The 14,636-nt window shown below is 38.3% G+C and overlaps 1 protein-coding gene across 1 annotated transcript in view; it reads right to left on the bottom strand.

Annotated features, from left to right (window-relative positions):
* Positions 1-14,636, bottom strand: part of KANSL1L (KAT8 regulatory NSL complex subunit 1 like) — a 63,913-nt gene that overhangs the window by 7,777 nt on the left and 41,500 nt on the right. The window contains exons 7-12 of the mRNA XM_082484330.1: positions 11,967-12,129; positions 7,716-7,826; positions 7,180-7,317; positions 4,811-4,935; positions 3,274-3,398; positions 2,265-2,319 (exon numbers count right to left, since the gene is read on the bottom strand). Coding sequence (XP_082340456.1) covers positions 2,265-2,319; positions 3,274-3,398; positions 4,811-4,935; positions 7,180-7,317; positions 7,716-7,826; positions 11,967-12,129 — 717 coding nt within the window. The remainder of the gene's footprint in view (positions 1-2,264; positions 2,320-3,273; positions 3,399-4,810; positions 4,936-7,179; positions 7,318-7,715; positions 7,827-11,966; positions 12,130-14,636) is intronic.

Below are 14,636 nucleotides of genomic sequence, written 5' to 3' on the forward strand. Positions count from 1 at the left end.
AGCAGAGAAAAAGCTTACTTTATAGAAAGTAAATTTTACCCTGTCTTGTCCTTCATGAATGATCTACTGAAGCTTGCCTTGATTTCAGTATAAGGAACAATTTCAACAGTGTCAGAGTGCGAGTGCACAAAATGCAAAAAGGTAACGCTGCTGTTTCCTCATGTCTTTTTTCAAGCTTACTCAGTAACAAATCTAACTCAGCCTAAAGCCTAAGGCAAGGAAGTGGAAGAATTATGATCAGACAACCACCTTTTCTCAGTACTCTGAAAAACATCCAAACCAATTAACACGATCCCAAAAGAAAGGGGGAAAATTGGCAAAAGATTATTTAGACAAATAAGATCTTTAGCATTTTTCTCTTGTCTGACATCTCTCCTCTCTCATTCTACCCAGCAGCTGACAGACAATACAGAAGCAGTGGACCACAGCAGGAGGCAAAGCTGCTTTATTGTTAACTCAAGTTATTTCCTGGCCAAAGGATGAATCATACAGGATCAACTAGTCATGCCAAATACAAATATACTGTGAGGGCTACTAAATGAATGATTGGCCCATGAGTTTCCCAGAGAAACACCTTGAAGTCCGTTCAGCAAAATACACTAAAAGTACATCAGAAAAGTACATCAGACAAGTGATCTGTATGGGATCTGAAATCTAACCAAGAAATCCACTGTGTCCTCCTGGCAGGCCCCTTGAAGCTCTGAAGGCAAAACCACTGTTGAAATTCTTTTTTTTTTTTTCCCCACAGATACCAGGATGAAGAGAGAGCAATGAACAGTAGATTCTCAAGGGACAGTGCGCCCTTGCTGCTTTATTAGTTATCCTCCAAATGGCTTAATTAAATATCCTTGCAGGAGAGTTCTCCTGTGTATGTAATTTGACCTTCTCACTACCAAAGAAGATCAGGCATGTTTCCTGCTAGCAGAGAGAGTACTAAACCAAAAGGCAGTGGTGGAGGTGACATAAATCTGACCACCAGATTTCACAAGAATTTCTCAAGTGCATGAGAAAAGGCAGGGACAGAGAAAGTTTTTCTTTTCCTTCTGACCCAAGAGTATGGTGCCAAATGAGTGCAATTACACCAGGTAGGGACCTGAGACCATGATGCTCTCTAAAAGGAAAGGTTCGTTTCCATGAGCAGGCAGCTACAGACCTAGTAGAACTCTGGGGAAGGTAGCACCTTTGTGGAGAGAGTATTTTCTACCCCAAGGGAGTGGCATAATGATTTAATTTGTTTACTGTGTTTAGCATAACCTTCTGCATTGCTACCCAAATGCAATCTTTTTCTACTACTTAGGTACCTAAACCTCATTTGTAGAGATTCTCTGAAAAAGGAGCTCAGGAACAGATATTGTGGATGAAGGTACAAATACAAATCCTACAGTTACAACAGTTGATAGTGGCCTATAGCAGAGACTGGAGAGACGTCTGAAGGACAGCAAAACCGGCAGGTTTCTGGAAAAGGAGCCACAGAAACACTGTAAGGACAGAAAAGCGGCTTAGAGACCAGAACTGCTGGTACATTGACACTGGTTTTAGGAAATGCCTTAAACCCCTAATTAGGAGAGAAAGGGTCCCCCAGCTGCAAAGTCCATGGACATTCCCTGTGAGAAAAAGGTAGATTCTTGTGTCTGGAGGAAGCAACAGTAGCACACGATGTGCAAACTTAGCTCAAGAGGCAAGCAGGAACTACTGAAGGTTACATTGTTCCTGAGAATGCAGAAAGAAGAAAAGTTTGCTCCCAACAGGAGGGCTGCAGGAAAATGAACACTGAGAAGAAAACTGAGGAAACCTGCTGGGCGTGCAGGCAAAATGCCAAATTACCTCCTGAAGAGCAACAGGCCATGGGAACTGGCCAAAGAGGAGGATGAGAGAGATGGACAGACATTATAGCACAGGTAACCCTGAAGAGACAGTTGCACTGGGAGACCCAGCATCACAATGCCCAGGAACAGGGGAGGTGGAGGCCTGACAAAAGGGACCCTTTGGGAGCTCTGTGCCGACAACAAGGGACAGAAGAACCAATGAACAAGTGAACAATGATTATTAATGGAGATATTCACATTTCTGTCATCCAACATAGCATCGAGTAGGTTGGGATAAGACACATTTTCACAATCTGTACTTTATACTTTATTTTTGAAATTTGAAACTTACCAGGATTTGCATGAAGTCAGTGACTTTGGAAAACATACTGATTATCCCAATTATATATTATATCTAGTTTAGTTAAAAAATGGTGGCTTAATTGAAATACATCCTACCTCTTCTTCATCTGTATGAGATCTTTCTAAAGGTTGAAATTCAACAACTCTCCAGCTAGAAATGAGACAAGAAAAGTCAAATTAATTTACCGAAATGCTGTTTCATTATTTCAGCAGTAGAGACAACTATTCTGTTTCTACACTATGTTGTTAGTTACTCCTTCTTCAACACTGCTTGTGCTTCATAATTTCTTTCAAATGAAATAATTTCAAATTTAAGGTGCTGATAACAGATGCCTGAAATTTAGATTTTCCTTTCCCAACCCAATAGCTAACCTTTCCTTTTCCCAACACAGTCTTTAAGGTATCCAATAGAGTCTTACTAAGAATTTAGCTTTGAAGACAATATAAAGGCAAAGAGATTTAAAATATGGAACAAATGCATTTAGCCGTTTCAGGCAATTTGCTAGTAAGTCACTGAATTGCAGCACAGGAGGTGAATTACCCTGTTTTTGCAATCTAAAGATGTTCTTAGTCCTAAAAAAAAAAGAAAAAAAGAAGTGTCTCGAATCATGGATTACAGGTTTAGACTGTATGGAAAAAACACATTAAACTTACTCTACTGTATCAGAATGGATAAATTTTTTAAATATATGCTAAAACTATTTCTGTTTAATTCACTGAAAATAGTTAGCTATTTTCTTAGGAAACATAACACACAAAGACAGCGACCTCCAAATAACTGTTCAGAGCGTGTCAGCCTTATGGCACATTTAAGGCCATGAATATCACTACAATTAAGATGATATAAACCCACTTCTATTTTTAGCCAGTCTGTGCATCTGCCACCTCCCTGTGTGTATGTGACTATTTCCCTTGTGCTATCAGCTGTCCAGTCTTCCCACCACTCCAGTCACACAAACTCAAGTGTATAGAAAAAAAACCAGAGCACATGAAAAGACCATCTTATTATTATAAAATTATCTAACTACATATTAACAATATTCTTAGTTAATGTTTCATGTTCATTTTGGTGTCATCTTTGCAACTAAGGAGGTCATGAACAAACCTTGGGGTAAGGATTTCTTTGTACTGTAGTTTCTCCAACTTTGATGGTGCCACCAGTGACATTGGAATAACAATGTTGTCTATATCATAGGAGCTCTCGCTTCTCAACCTCCTCCTGGAGTTATGCTGTATAATATAATCAATACAAGACGAGATTCATCAACTCAAATCATAGGAACTACATCTTAGCTGAGAAACATTAGAGGAGAAAGTCTGTAGCTTGAACACATTTTCTAGTGGTTTAATGACTTCTGACTTTCCCCTGCCCCAATGGAATCTCAACAAGTCTTAAACCTATCTCATCTCTGAGATTTGCTTCTTGCTAGCGTAACTCTTACTGAAATCGGTGGGAGTTTTCCTTCCTTGATTTCAGTTACAGTTAATTCTGAATACTTATGAGAAGTTTGAAGTTAATGCTGCCTTCTTCATAATGTTCAGTCTACAAAGACGACGTTCTATAATTTATCTACTAACCCATAACCCAAGTGGTTCAGTGTGATACAACTAAGAATTCTAAAAGAATGAAGCTACATTTAGCAGTTAAGAACAGCCTACATGGAAAGTGGTTTTCTGAAAGATGTGTGAAAGGTAGAAATTGAATTTCTTTGCCGTGATCATAGAAGGATTCCTGGTGCAGTTCTTTGCCCACTAGTGCATGGAACCTACATGGGTCAAAACCTGAAGTTCCTAGATTACAGGAGATTGTTTAGTTTTAAATCATGGTATGTTCCACATTACAAGATCTCAATTTTTAGCTGAATGTTAATAGAAGCAGTTTATTCTAAAATGCTCATTTAGGAGTTTTTTGACAATCGTCTGCTCAAGAAAGGGAAAAAAAAAAGGAGTGTGCATTGTCAAAACTGTGTGGGGGACACAGATTTAAACTCAGCTCTCCAGGAGTCATCACCAGATTGAAACATGACAACTTGCAGAGCACCAGTACACCACTAGGCTTGGCAGAACTGTGGGACTTAAATCTGAGTATTATTATGAAATTCTCAATGAATTCCAATAAAAAAAAAGAGTGTTTCTGCAGGGACTTCACTGAACCAGAGCTGTGCTGCTCCTCAGCAAATTTATATACCAGAGACTTTGCCTGTAGCTCTGCACAAAAGATTTTAAATAGTGAAGCTGAGAGTTAACAAATTCTGTGATTATATTTGCACCATCAGGCCATTTTATGTAGCTGCACCAAGAAAAAAGGGTCACGAGAGCCCTTGCATAAAATTGGGAACATAAATCACAGTATATTTCATGAAATTTGAAAAAAAAAAAAAAAAAAAGAAAGGCCCAAGGCCAATAAACTAAACTTACACTACAGTTATATGATCTGCAAAATTCTTTTACAAGCAAGTATCTGTTAACCACTTAATCTGGAATAAATTACTTAATGTAGTGTAATTACTTAATTCACTGTAAAAATGCTCTGTATTGTAATTTAACACTAAATTAGATGTAAAAGATGTGGTTTTGGATTATTAATTTTTACAACTGTCTGTTGATATTTCAGTTAAGGCAGTGATACATTTTTGGTTTACCTGTGATGAAGTGCTGTGCGTGGGCCTAGACATCGCATTGACATTGGTCACAGCAGCAAAACTGCTATGGGATTCTGGTTCTGCATGTTGAAAGGAGAATGTCTCAAACCTAGCGTTACGTTCGCCTGTCACAAAAAATAATAAAAAAAATGCATACTGGCTGTTGTCCGTTAGACTAAAGATTTTTTTCCATGCAGTAATAGTAAAGTCATTTCTAGAAGCCCACAGCTAACCACTTAAAATTTAACGAATACTAAAAAAAGCCATCTAAATAAACACTTGTTACTCATCCTGTCATTGTTCCACAAAACTCATCCCTCTCCTTCTACAAAGGATTTCTTCTTGTGAAACCAGCTTCATATGGGCAAATCCTGCTTCATTTTTTTTGGAAGCTGCCATAGACTACACACACAGCAAATGCAATTGGACTTAGAGGAACGCTCCTCAGTGTTCCCTAACAGCGCTTCCCTAGCTGGGCTGCATCTCACTAATGTACCAGTTCACTAAGTCCTCACTGAAGCTTTCTGCCCTGATAAATGATAAAACCAAACTGGCAGCAAGGGTAACAAATAAAATTAAGTTTCTAGATCTCCATGTGTGGTTTCTTCTAGTAGTGGTCCACTGCTCCAGACAAATCATACTTCTTGTTTTCTCTTATTCAGTCCCAGTGTAAGCAGCATTTAGGGGGACTCGGAATTTAACCACCTGTGTTCTGCTTTCCTTCTGCCTTAATTTCCAGTAAGAAAAGAGAACTCAGATGTAATATACCAACTAATAAAAAGAATCAGTGTATTCCAACATGGAAAAAGAGGTAAGACTCAGCCTAAAGACTGTATTGCACAGGCTGGGTCAAGGACATGAACTCCCAGGCAGCTCTGCAACTCCCTGGCACACAGCTTTTATTTTTGGCCTTGTTCATCAGGCTGACCTTCCCCATGGATAATTTCTCCTAGACAGAGCCCAAATTAGGAATAAATATGTAGTACTACACTCGTAGCACTAATAAGCTAGAACTTCTGCTGCTACTCATGAATACACCACACAGCAGTTTTCTGGCATTGGGAAACTATGATCCTGATGATAAAAGATTGTTTTTTTTCTTCCATTAACTCACAGAACTAAATACTATTGGCAGAAGACTAACTGTAACTTCAAAAGGTTTATAGCAAGAAGTTTTCTCTCCCAAGTAACTTCAATTGATCTCAGTATGGATGATGGTACACTTCGGGAAACAACATGGTTGCAAGAAACAGTGTCGGCATCCGCCTTTTGGGGACCAGTGAGTGGATAGGGGAGTGGGTGGCATGGGAAAAAGGATCACTGATGGTGAGAAGGGGACAGGGCACAGCACCCCCTGCAGAGACAGGCACGGAGCCTAAGAGAAGACTGTACAGCAAAGGGGAGGACAAGGGGAATGATGCAGAGAAAAAAAACTTGATCTAAATCAGGGACAGTTTTTTGTCTGTCCAAAGACACCTTCTACTCTCTCCTGTAACTTTCTAGTCAATAGGATTTTTGGTTTGGGGTTGTGGTTTGTTTTGGGTTGTTTTGTTTAGTTTTTTTTTTTTTTAATAGCATGTAATTTTTTGTTAAATTATCTCTGCTGTAATTTCCGTATCTCCACCTCTATTGCAAGATTGCACTAGCCATTTTACCTGGATATGCAACAGAAGTCTATTTTTCCATTATGCTATTTATCTTTACAATGGTACGCTGAATTCTGTGTCCCTAAATTATCATATTATTCTACAGAACTTTCAGGGCATGTTCTATTAACTTATCAAGTGCTGAAGTAGAGGCTTAATGGCTTAAAATATAAAGATAACAAGGGTGAAAACACTAATTATATGCACTGGCTACCCACAAGTCCTCTTAACAGTCTGGAAGGAAACCAGAACCACAAATGACAGTATACAACAAATGAAACATAGGTGACCAAAGATGCCAGCAACAGTAAATGTCTGGTTGGGCATATGATTTTACAGATAAGTTTGCAATTCAGTCTGTTTCTCTGACTACTATAAAAAAAAAACCCTTCATATAAAAAATAATTACACCCAGTATTAGAAAAACACAGCTGAACTTCTGAGCAGTTTCCTTTAAGAGTATTCCAAAAATAAAATACAGAAGCTTGTCTCATTTTGTAATATATACTCAAGAAGAAAGAGAAAGATTACTATGCTTTAAAATAGCACATTATTTTCATGGTGTCGTAAGTCCATTTCTTCACTCCTGTAGAGTTTCAGACAGTATCCTTTTTGGAGACAACTTAAAACTAATTCTCAAAGCCCAGTGATAACAAACTAATTTATACAGTATGTATTTTTAAACGACTAGTGCCATCTTAAACTATACCATTTTTCTCTTACCTACTGCTGTCTCACTTAGATGCCTTTTCTTTCTTCCTTCTGACAGCTGGTCAGATGTTCCTGACACTGATGGAGATTTGGAATTAGATAAACAGCCACTGCTCCATTGTTTGACAGAAACATTATGCTGATTATAGTCTACAAGAGAAAAAGCATGGATCAAGTTGAAAACTTATTTTCTATTGGTGCAATTTACAGGCAATCTCAACTGCTGAACTATTTATAATGGAAAAAAACAGACTTTTGATAGGAATCCAAATAGTAAACAGTACTGCAGTCAGGCACCTCTGTCAGCAGAGAACCCATGGTCCAAACTCCACGCACCTGTATCACTGCCCTCCTAGGACTCTGATGGGATCACTTCAGTGCAACAAAAGAGAACCTGAAACTGTGGTCTGGGAAGAGATTCCTCTTACACCTAAAGCCTTAGCCGGTTACCTTCTCTGATAACCTGCTTTGTGGTAAGTTTATAAATTAAACCTCTTCAGGGCAGAAAGTAGTGGCAAATGAATATTAAAATATTTTGCTTTACATACCATTGTCTGGAGATACTTTAAACTCCGCTCCCAGAGATGACGTATCAACAGGTTCTCCTTTGATGTCATCCTTCCTTAATAACGTTTCAAAGTATATGTGAAGAGGAATATCTAATAGAAAAAAGAAATCCAAAGGGAATGGAGCCTACATCACAAAGATGGCAACCTATAAGCCAGTGAATTATGCATAATCACTAAAGGTCTAGGAATCGATTACACAACACTATGTAATATAGTCTATGAGCAATATGTCTGCCTTGAGTCCTTCAACTCATGAAGAACAGCAGTGCTGAGTAAATCCTGTGAGGACCGATCGCTTGTCTACATAGCAGCAGTATCTTCACATGATCAAGCTAAAGACAATAGGGGAAAACATGTCTTGAAACTGGTCAGAGCCAAAGGAAAACTCGATGACAATATCCCAAAAAAGCCCAGCCAGACATTTCAAAGCAATGATTTTTGCTTGAGTAAATAAGAAAATTTGAGGCAAGGTAATTCTCAGCAAGACAGTTATTGTGTGAATGCTATCCTCCACTACAGGCAAAGACCTGTAGTCTTTTCTATCAGTTATCTAAGTAGTTATTAAGATAACCTCCAGTAATTGCCTGGAGGTAAGATCTCAAGGTACCTATTTTTCTATTAACAGGAAGTGAGAGTTATGCCATGGTAAAAACAAATCCATTTTCAGCTGTGAAGCTACACTGCCGTATGTGCTGACCAAGGCAGTATACTTAAGTGATTCCAAGCTCTCCAGTGCTAAGAGCTTCTAAGGGCTGACAAGAAAACTGAGATCAAGGTAGGAGTCAAACCTAAGGAACGCTCCTGAACAAATCCCAGTGCAGGCACACACACTTTGTAGATTTACAGCACTTTTTTTGGTGTTCAAAGTCCAAGTAAGAAAGGGCAAGGTTGTCTTATTCTGGAATAAACTATGTCTATACCTGCAATTACTCCAGAATTGGTCTTCACGAAAACAAACTCTGGAAGGTATCAAGTGAGAGTAAGACTGCCATCTGCTCCTCTTGACTAACTCCTGCACAAAACCCTGTGCAGGGGAGAACACACTGTTCACCTTTCCTGTAATCTGAAAAGCCTTCAGTTCAGCCTTTTGGTACAGGTAATAGATGCTTTTGGCAAGTGTTACTGCTGGGAGTCTAGAGGTAATTTCAAGGTACGTTCCTTCTTTCTCTCTCTGGCAAAAGGCTACAGCAGGGCAATGTAATTCATTTCCCGAGAGAGTTCTAACCAAGAATTAGTCTGCAAAACATCTCAAGTGGTAAGGAATTTACCCACGGTTGTAAGGCAGGAAGGCTTAAGAAAAATAGGTCTCTGTGTGAAAAGACTTTCCGGAAAAAACATTACAAGAAATTACAATTACAAATTAAATAGAAAGAAATATATGAACATAAGAAGCACGCTTGACAACTATTATGTTCGGAATGAGAAGAGGGCTGAGGGCAGGGCCAAAGGGTGGGCATTAAACTATTTTTATTTACATACAACCTTAGCCTCGTGTGCCTTCAGGATTTGCTTGGACAGAAACTTTCAAAATATTTTGTTAACTAAAAAAAAATAATTTATTTCAATTTGATACAGATCTAACTAGATATTTTCTCACAAGACTGAAGATGACTTGTAAAAGGTTGTTTCCCCCAAAGGTTTTTGTTGTGTTTCCAATTGTACTTCTGAGTAAAACATAAAGTAGGTCTGAAAGGTTTATTAATCACAACATTTAAGTAAAGAAATAAACAAAACATTTATCCTGTTTTTTTTTTCCTGAGGAATCACCTGCATATCTCAGAGATTGTTTTTTATTACGTGCTCCTGTATCTTAATTAAAAGGGCAGGAGCATTTGTTCCAGTTTCTCAACAGAAATACCAGAACTTCTTAGATGAAAACTACAATTTTCCAGTTATCAAGGTGCAAGTTTAAAGAGCTGCTTTTTTCCTTAAGGGATGCTGTAACCACTGACATACTTTTGGTCAAGACCCATAGTCATACGGAAACTTTGAAGGCAAGCCTTAGAACTGTAAGGACAATTATACTTCCAGAAGCCTGTACACTAGTGGGACAGTTCCAGTGCACTATATTACTACGTTGCTTGCAAATTATGATTCTCCTTTGAAAGTAAAAAATAGGTACAAGAGAGAACAAGATCTGAATCTTTAATTTGAATCCCTCCTCACACAATGAAAAATCAAACTCCCAGAGTTTCAAAATGGAACAAATACTAATAGTATTTTTTAAAAAAACGCAGGAAATTAAACCTACAACCTTTACTTCTACATTGCTAAAAACCTTTTTTTTTTTAATCAGAAGAAAGTGATAAAAAGTAGGCACACCACAAGTAGTATTTTAACAGAACTTATCCCTCTGAAAGGGATAACTAAGGAAGCTGCAAAGAAAACATAAAACTGAATCAAGCTACCTGATCTAGTTGGAAAATTTCTAGCATGCATTTATGCACAATAATTCCTTCAAATGAAAGAAAATGACAGACAGGCTAGTGGTCTTCATGAGGAGGCAGAGACAGCAAAGTACATGAAGCACAGACTAGAGCATGAATCTAGCCTCCCTCAAAAGCAAGAACTGCATCTGAGCAGGAGAGAGTAGGTCTAGCACTTTTTTCCTGTCTCAACTATTATTAGCAAGGCTAAGGCTGCTTAAAAAGAGAATAAATATTCCTCAAAACAAAGATGTTCTTGGTATTGGAATGAAGCTAAAATATTATTTTTCTTCCTCCACGCTCACAAAGTGACCAACAGTAACCATGGTGCAATCCAGCACCTTTGTTTTTTTTCTTTTCATGTGATTTGAGCAGTCTTTTTTCAAGGAAAGAATAATTCAATATTCTGTCAAGCTTCCTAGTTTCCCTTAAAAGTAAGGTAGGAATAAATGTGAGGGGCATGGTCTTAAATGACTATCCTTGAACAGACTTCTAAAGAAGCTCTTAAAAAAAACCACCCCAAAACATACACACTGTGGTACAGTGAACCCTGCATAGAAGCAGAAGCAAGGAAACAATCTGACTAGTGAGACAGGCTGGCAGTCACGCAGGAGGTGTGTGGGGACAGCCCTCTGCAGGGATTTGGGAACTACTGTCTAACCCCCCTGGCTCCTCTCCAGCTGGGCTGTCAGAGTCACAGGGTAAGTGATGGAGAGCGTGTATAAACAAGAAAGATTTAAGAAGTGTTTTTCTCTCTTCTCCCCAACAGAGTCCTGGTGGCTGAGATGTTTGCTGTTGCACACCTGGAGTTAGTGTTTTCTTCCCCCTATCTGCTCCTCAAAATAAACTCCTCTTTATCCCATACATGGGATGCAAGCCCTTGTAAACCTGCAAGAGTTGAGACCTTCTCTGGATTCCATTCTCTACCGGCCAGTGATGAGTTCTCTAAATTGAAGACTTATTTTAATCCTTGACTACCTAATACCAGGCTGGAGTGTATACACTGTCCTGGGAAGACAGTGGGTTTGATTAAAGACTCAAGCAGTTCCATGGAAGTCCCAGCCTCATGTTTAGGATTATTTTGAGCAAAGAAGCCCTCCAGAACTGCAGAATTCCTATACTGGCAGGCAACTACTTGGCAATAGGTTTTTCTTAAAATAAATAAATAAAATATCCAATAGTATCTGCTGGTAACAGCACTTAATATGCTACTTGGAAGCACGAAGTGCTGTCAAGTTGCACTTGCACTAGTTTCAGGGCTAATAAGAGTCGGAAAAAAACATCATCTGCATTGTTGTTCAAAAAGATGAAAGAATCAGGTTACAGAAACCATAAACTTCAAACACCACCAAAAAGGCTGACTATCACAAAAACAAATAGAAAAAATAAATAAAGCTTTTTGGGCCTAGTCCAAAGGGCCTGAACTGAAAGTTGCTCATGAAAACAACACAACCAAGGTATGGTACTGTATTGGCAAAAGCACCATCTAAAGGACTAACGCTGACTCAATTAGACACATCATGAAATACACAAAAACCACCTTAACCAAAAATGTTCCCCTGACCAGTTTTTCTTGGTTGTACTCACATTACTGGCATGGGAAATCTAGAAGGTGTATTGTTCAAATGTCAGGATGAAGTTAAGATTTTCATTTAATCTAAACTCATATATTTTGCTAGTGTGAGGTTTTCTGTAAGAGAACCAAGTTCTAAAAATCACTCAAAAGAAAAGTTAGTCCATAAACTTTATAGCTCTCACAAGCACAACCACAGTCTGCTAGAGGCATTGCATTTGATTTACTTACCTGAAGGGAATGATAAGACCGGGTGGAAGGAAGAGTCCAGCTCTTGCACATAATCTAGTATTTTAGATTCCGCATTGTACTCAGTACTGCTGAAACCGGAGGCTGGCACCATACAGGGCAATTGAGTTTTATATGGAAAGGAGGCATCTCTAGATGGCGAAGCCTGCAAGGATACACAGATACAAAGGTTAACTTCTCCTTTACTCACTTCCTTCAAATTAGACCAGAAGAAAAAAAACCAACTCAATAAGCTGAGTGACACTCTTTAATCTGAGAAGGGGAAAACAAAAATCCTACAAACTTCAGATAGTTTAAATATGACTTACCTCCACTTATTAAAGACTATAGCGCACACAATGCAAAGAATAGAAAAACACCCTTCAATTAGGGCCAGGAAACAGTTGTCACATTTTCCAGAGAAAATGTAACGTTATGTATAATTTTTCTGATATATCCTATGACAAACACACACCCTTAAAATTCCATTCCAGCACAACAGGCATGATATAGATGCACAAACAAAACCAACACCAGACTAAATACAGGGGTCTCCTCCATTTATCCCCTTAGTCTTAGTAAGGTTCTTAGTATTGACATTACTAGACAGTTTGAACTCATACATTTTAATGCAAGACACAATATTAAATGTTTTAATCATATCATGTACTTACACAAAACAAGAGGGTAAAGTCCTTACCTTATTATAATTTAAATATCAGGTAAGCAACACAAACAAAAGAAGATACAGAGCAATAAATACAGAGAGGGATGCATTGAGGATTGATTAATAGGTAGTAAGAAGAATTACTAGAAAGAGGAGAGCTGCGAAGAAAGATTGATTTAGCTGCTTATTTGCATGGCTTGTTAAAGTACAAAAGATAAAACGATGGATGACAGAACTGGTAGGTGTGAGGTAGCAGGACACTAAGGCAAAAGTCAGGGTGAAAATGGGCAGGAATAAGCAGCAGAGTGCAGGCAATATACTGAGCTCTGAAAGACAGAAGGGAAGAACTGAATGTGATACTACAGGGCAGCAGTAAACAGTAGTCTGTGCTTCAGAATAAGCTACAAAAACACTGCAGGGAAATAGTGCTGTTTATGCCATTTTCAGCTTTACTGGATACTAGCATTAGTAACCCCAAAGGTAATGACATTTTTAAAGGCTTCCACAGGTTTTTGATACTTTGCCAAATGCTGCAGAATCCTCTAAAGGGGAAGGTAGGGGAGGGAGGCACTGGGGTAATTTGAGGTTCTCAGGCTAATGCTTTGAAAACTACCACATTTATCATCTCCTAGCAAAGGATTTCAAAATAAAAAAAAAACCAAACTGTAAGAATGAATACAGCAGTGGTTGTCTTGATTTTTCTCATGATTTTTTTTTATGGAATGAAAGGAAAAAATCTGGCAGTTGCATCAGAGGCAGGATGATCAAATGAACATTACTTGTATTTTTAGTACTTCTACTCTCTGAATCGAAGAAATCTCTTTCTGCAGTTTCCTCCTGTCTGAAATATTCCAGGCTGTATCCTAGCAGTGTCACTTATCTGTTACTGATGCAGTGATTATGTCCACCATATATAATCCCCTTCCACATACTGAAATCAGTTCTTCTGTCAGGTGGCATCAGTATTCACAACCCACACTAAGGGACAAAATATCCCATAAAAAAGTTCCTCTTTCCATCTCTTCCCTTCTTCTCAATCAACAAATTCACTACACTGTTATCATATTGCAGGAACTATTAAAATCAAGGAAGCATGCTATGATGATGGAGTAGAGGAGACCCTCTGGTAGCGGCAGTGGGGGTTGTTGTATTTAACTTTTTTTTTCCACAGGAAAACATTAACAGTCCTAAATCCATCTTCATCTCCATACACAGGTGTATGCAGAAATACTTTCAACTTAATTTGGAAGGAATTTTTTTCTAGCCCAGGACTCCTTTGAATCAAAGTTCTGTTATTTTCCTGCAACAGATATATGGGACTCTACATCTGTTAAAATTTAGAAATCTATGAAGTGTTGGCAGAACTGGGACCTGTGTTTGAAAACACTAGAGGGATAAATGCTAAAGCAAATTTAATGTTTCCCATTATACGGACCATTAAACTAAAGTTTAAAGAGCTTTCAGGTAGTTGCTCAACCATTGATGCAATAAGGGCATGCTTTTCAAAAATGCACAAAAGCGCATTTCCTCTTGACATTTGGTTTTTAGAAATGAACTAGTTTCCTGAATCTCCACTATTTAAGTTGCTACTGCACCCCCTCTGCTTGCATTTTCTTTTTTACAGAAATGAATCCACATTACAGTAAATGATAAATCTCTCATTCTTTAAAAAGGAATTCCCAAACACTGATCAGTAAAATTACCTAGAAAATATATAGATAAGGCTAACACATATGGACATCCAGTCCTTTAGTCCTGACTTGCTTATTTCTTCCTTTAATTCACCTTAGGCCCAAACACATTTAGAATATAGCTTAAAGCTAAGCCTGCTCAAAAACCTGCATACATGGTCAAGTAACCTCCAGAATCTCAATCTATTTTGAAACAGTATTAAAATCCAATTGCCAACATTGGTAAATCCCAAATTCTTTTCCTCATCTTGTCTGTGGTGGGAGTTAGAAAACCTTATGCCTGAATTTGTACGTTCTTTCCTTGAATGCTCTGGC

This window comes from Vanellus vanellus, assembly GCF_965231255.1.
Source record: "Vanellus vanellus genome assembly, chromosome: 5".
Lineage (NCBI taxonomy): Eukaryota > Metazoa > Chordata > Aves > Charadriiformes > Charadriidae > Vanellus > Vanellus vanellus.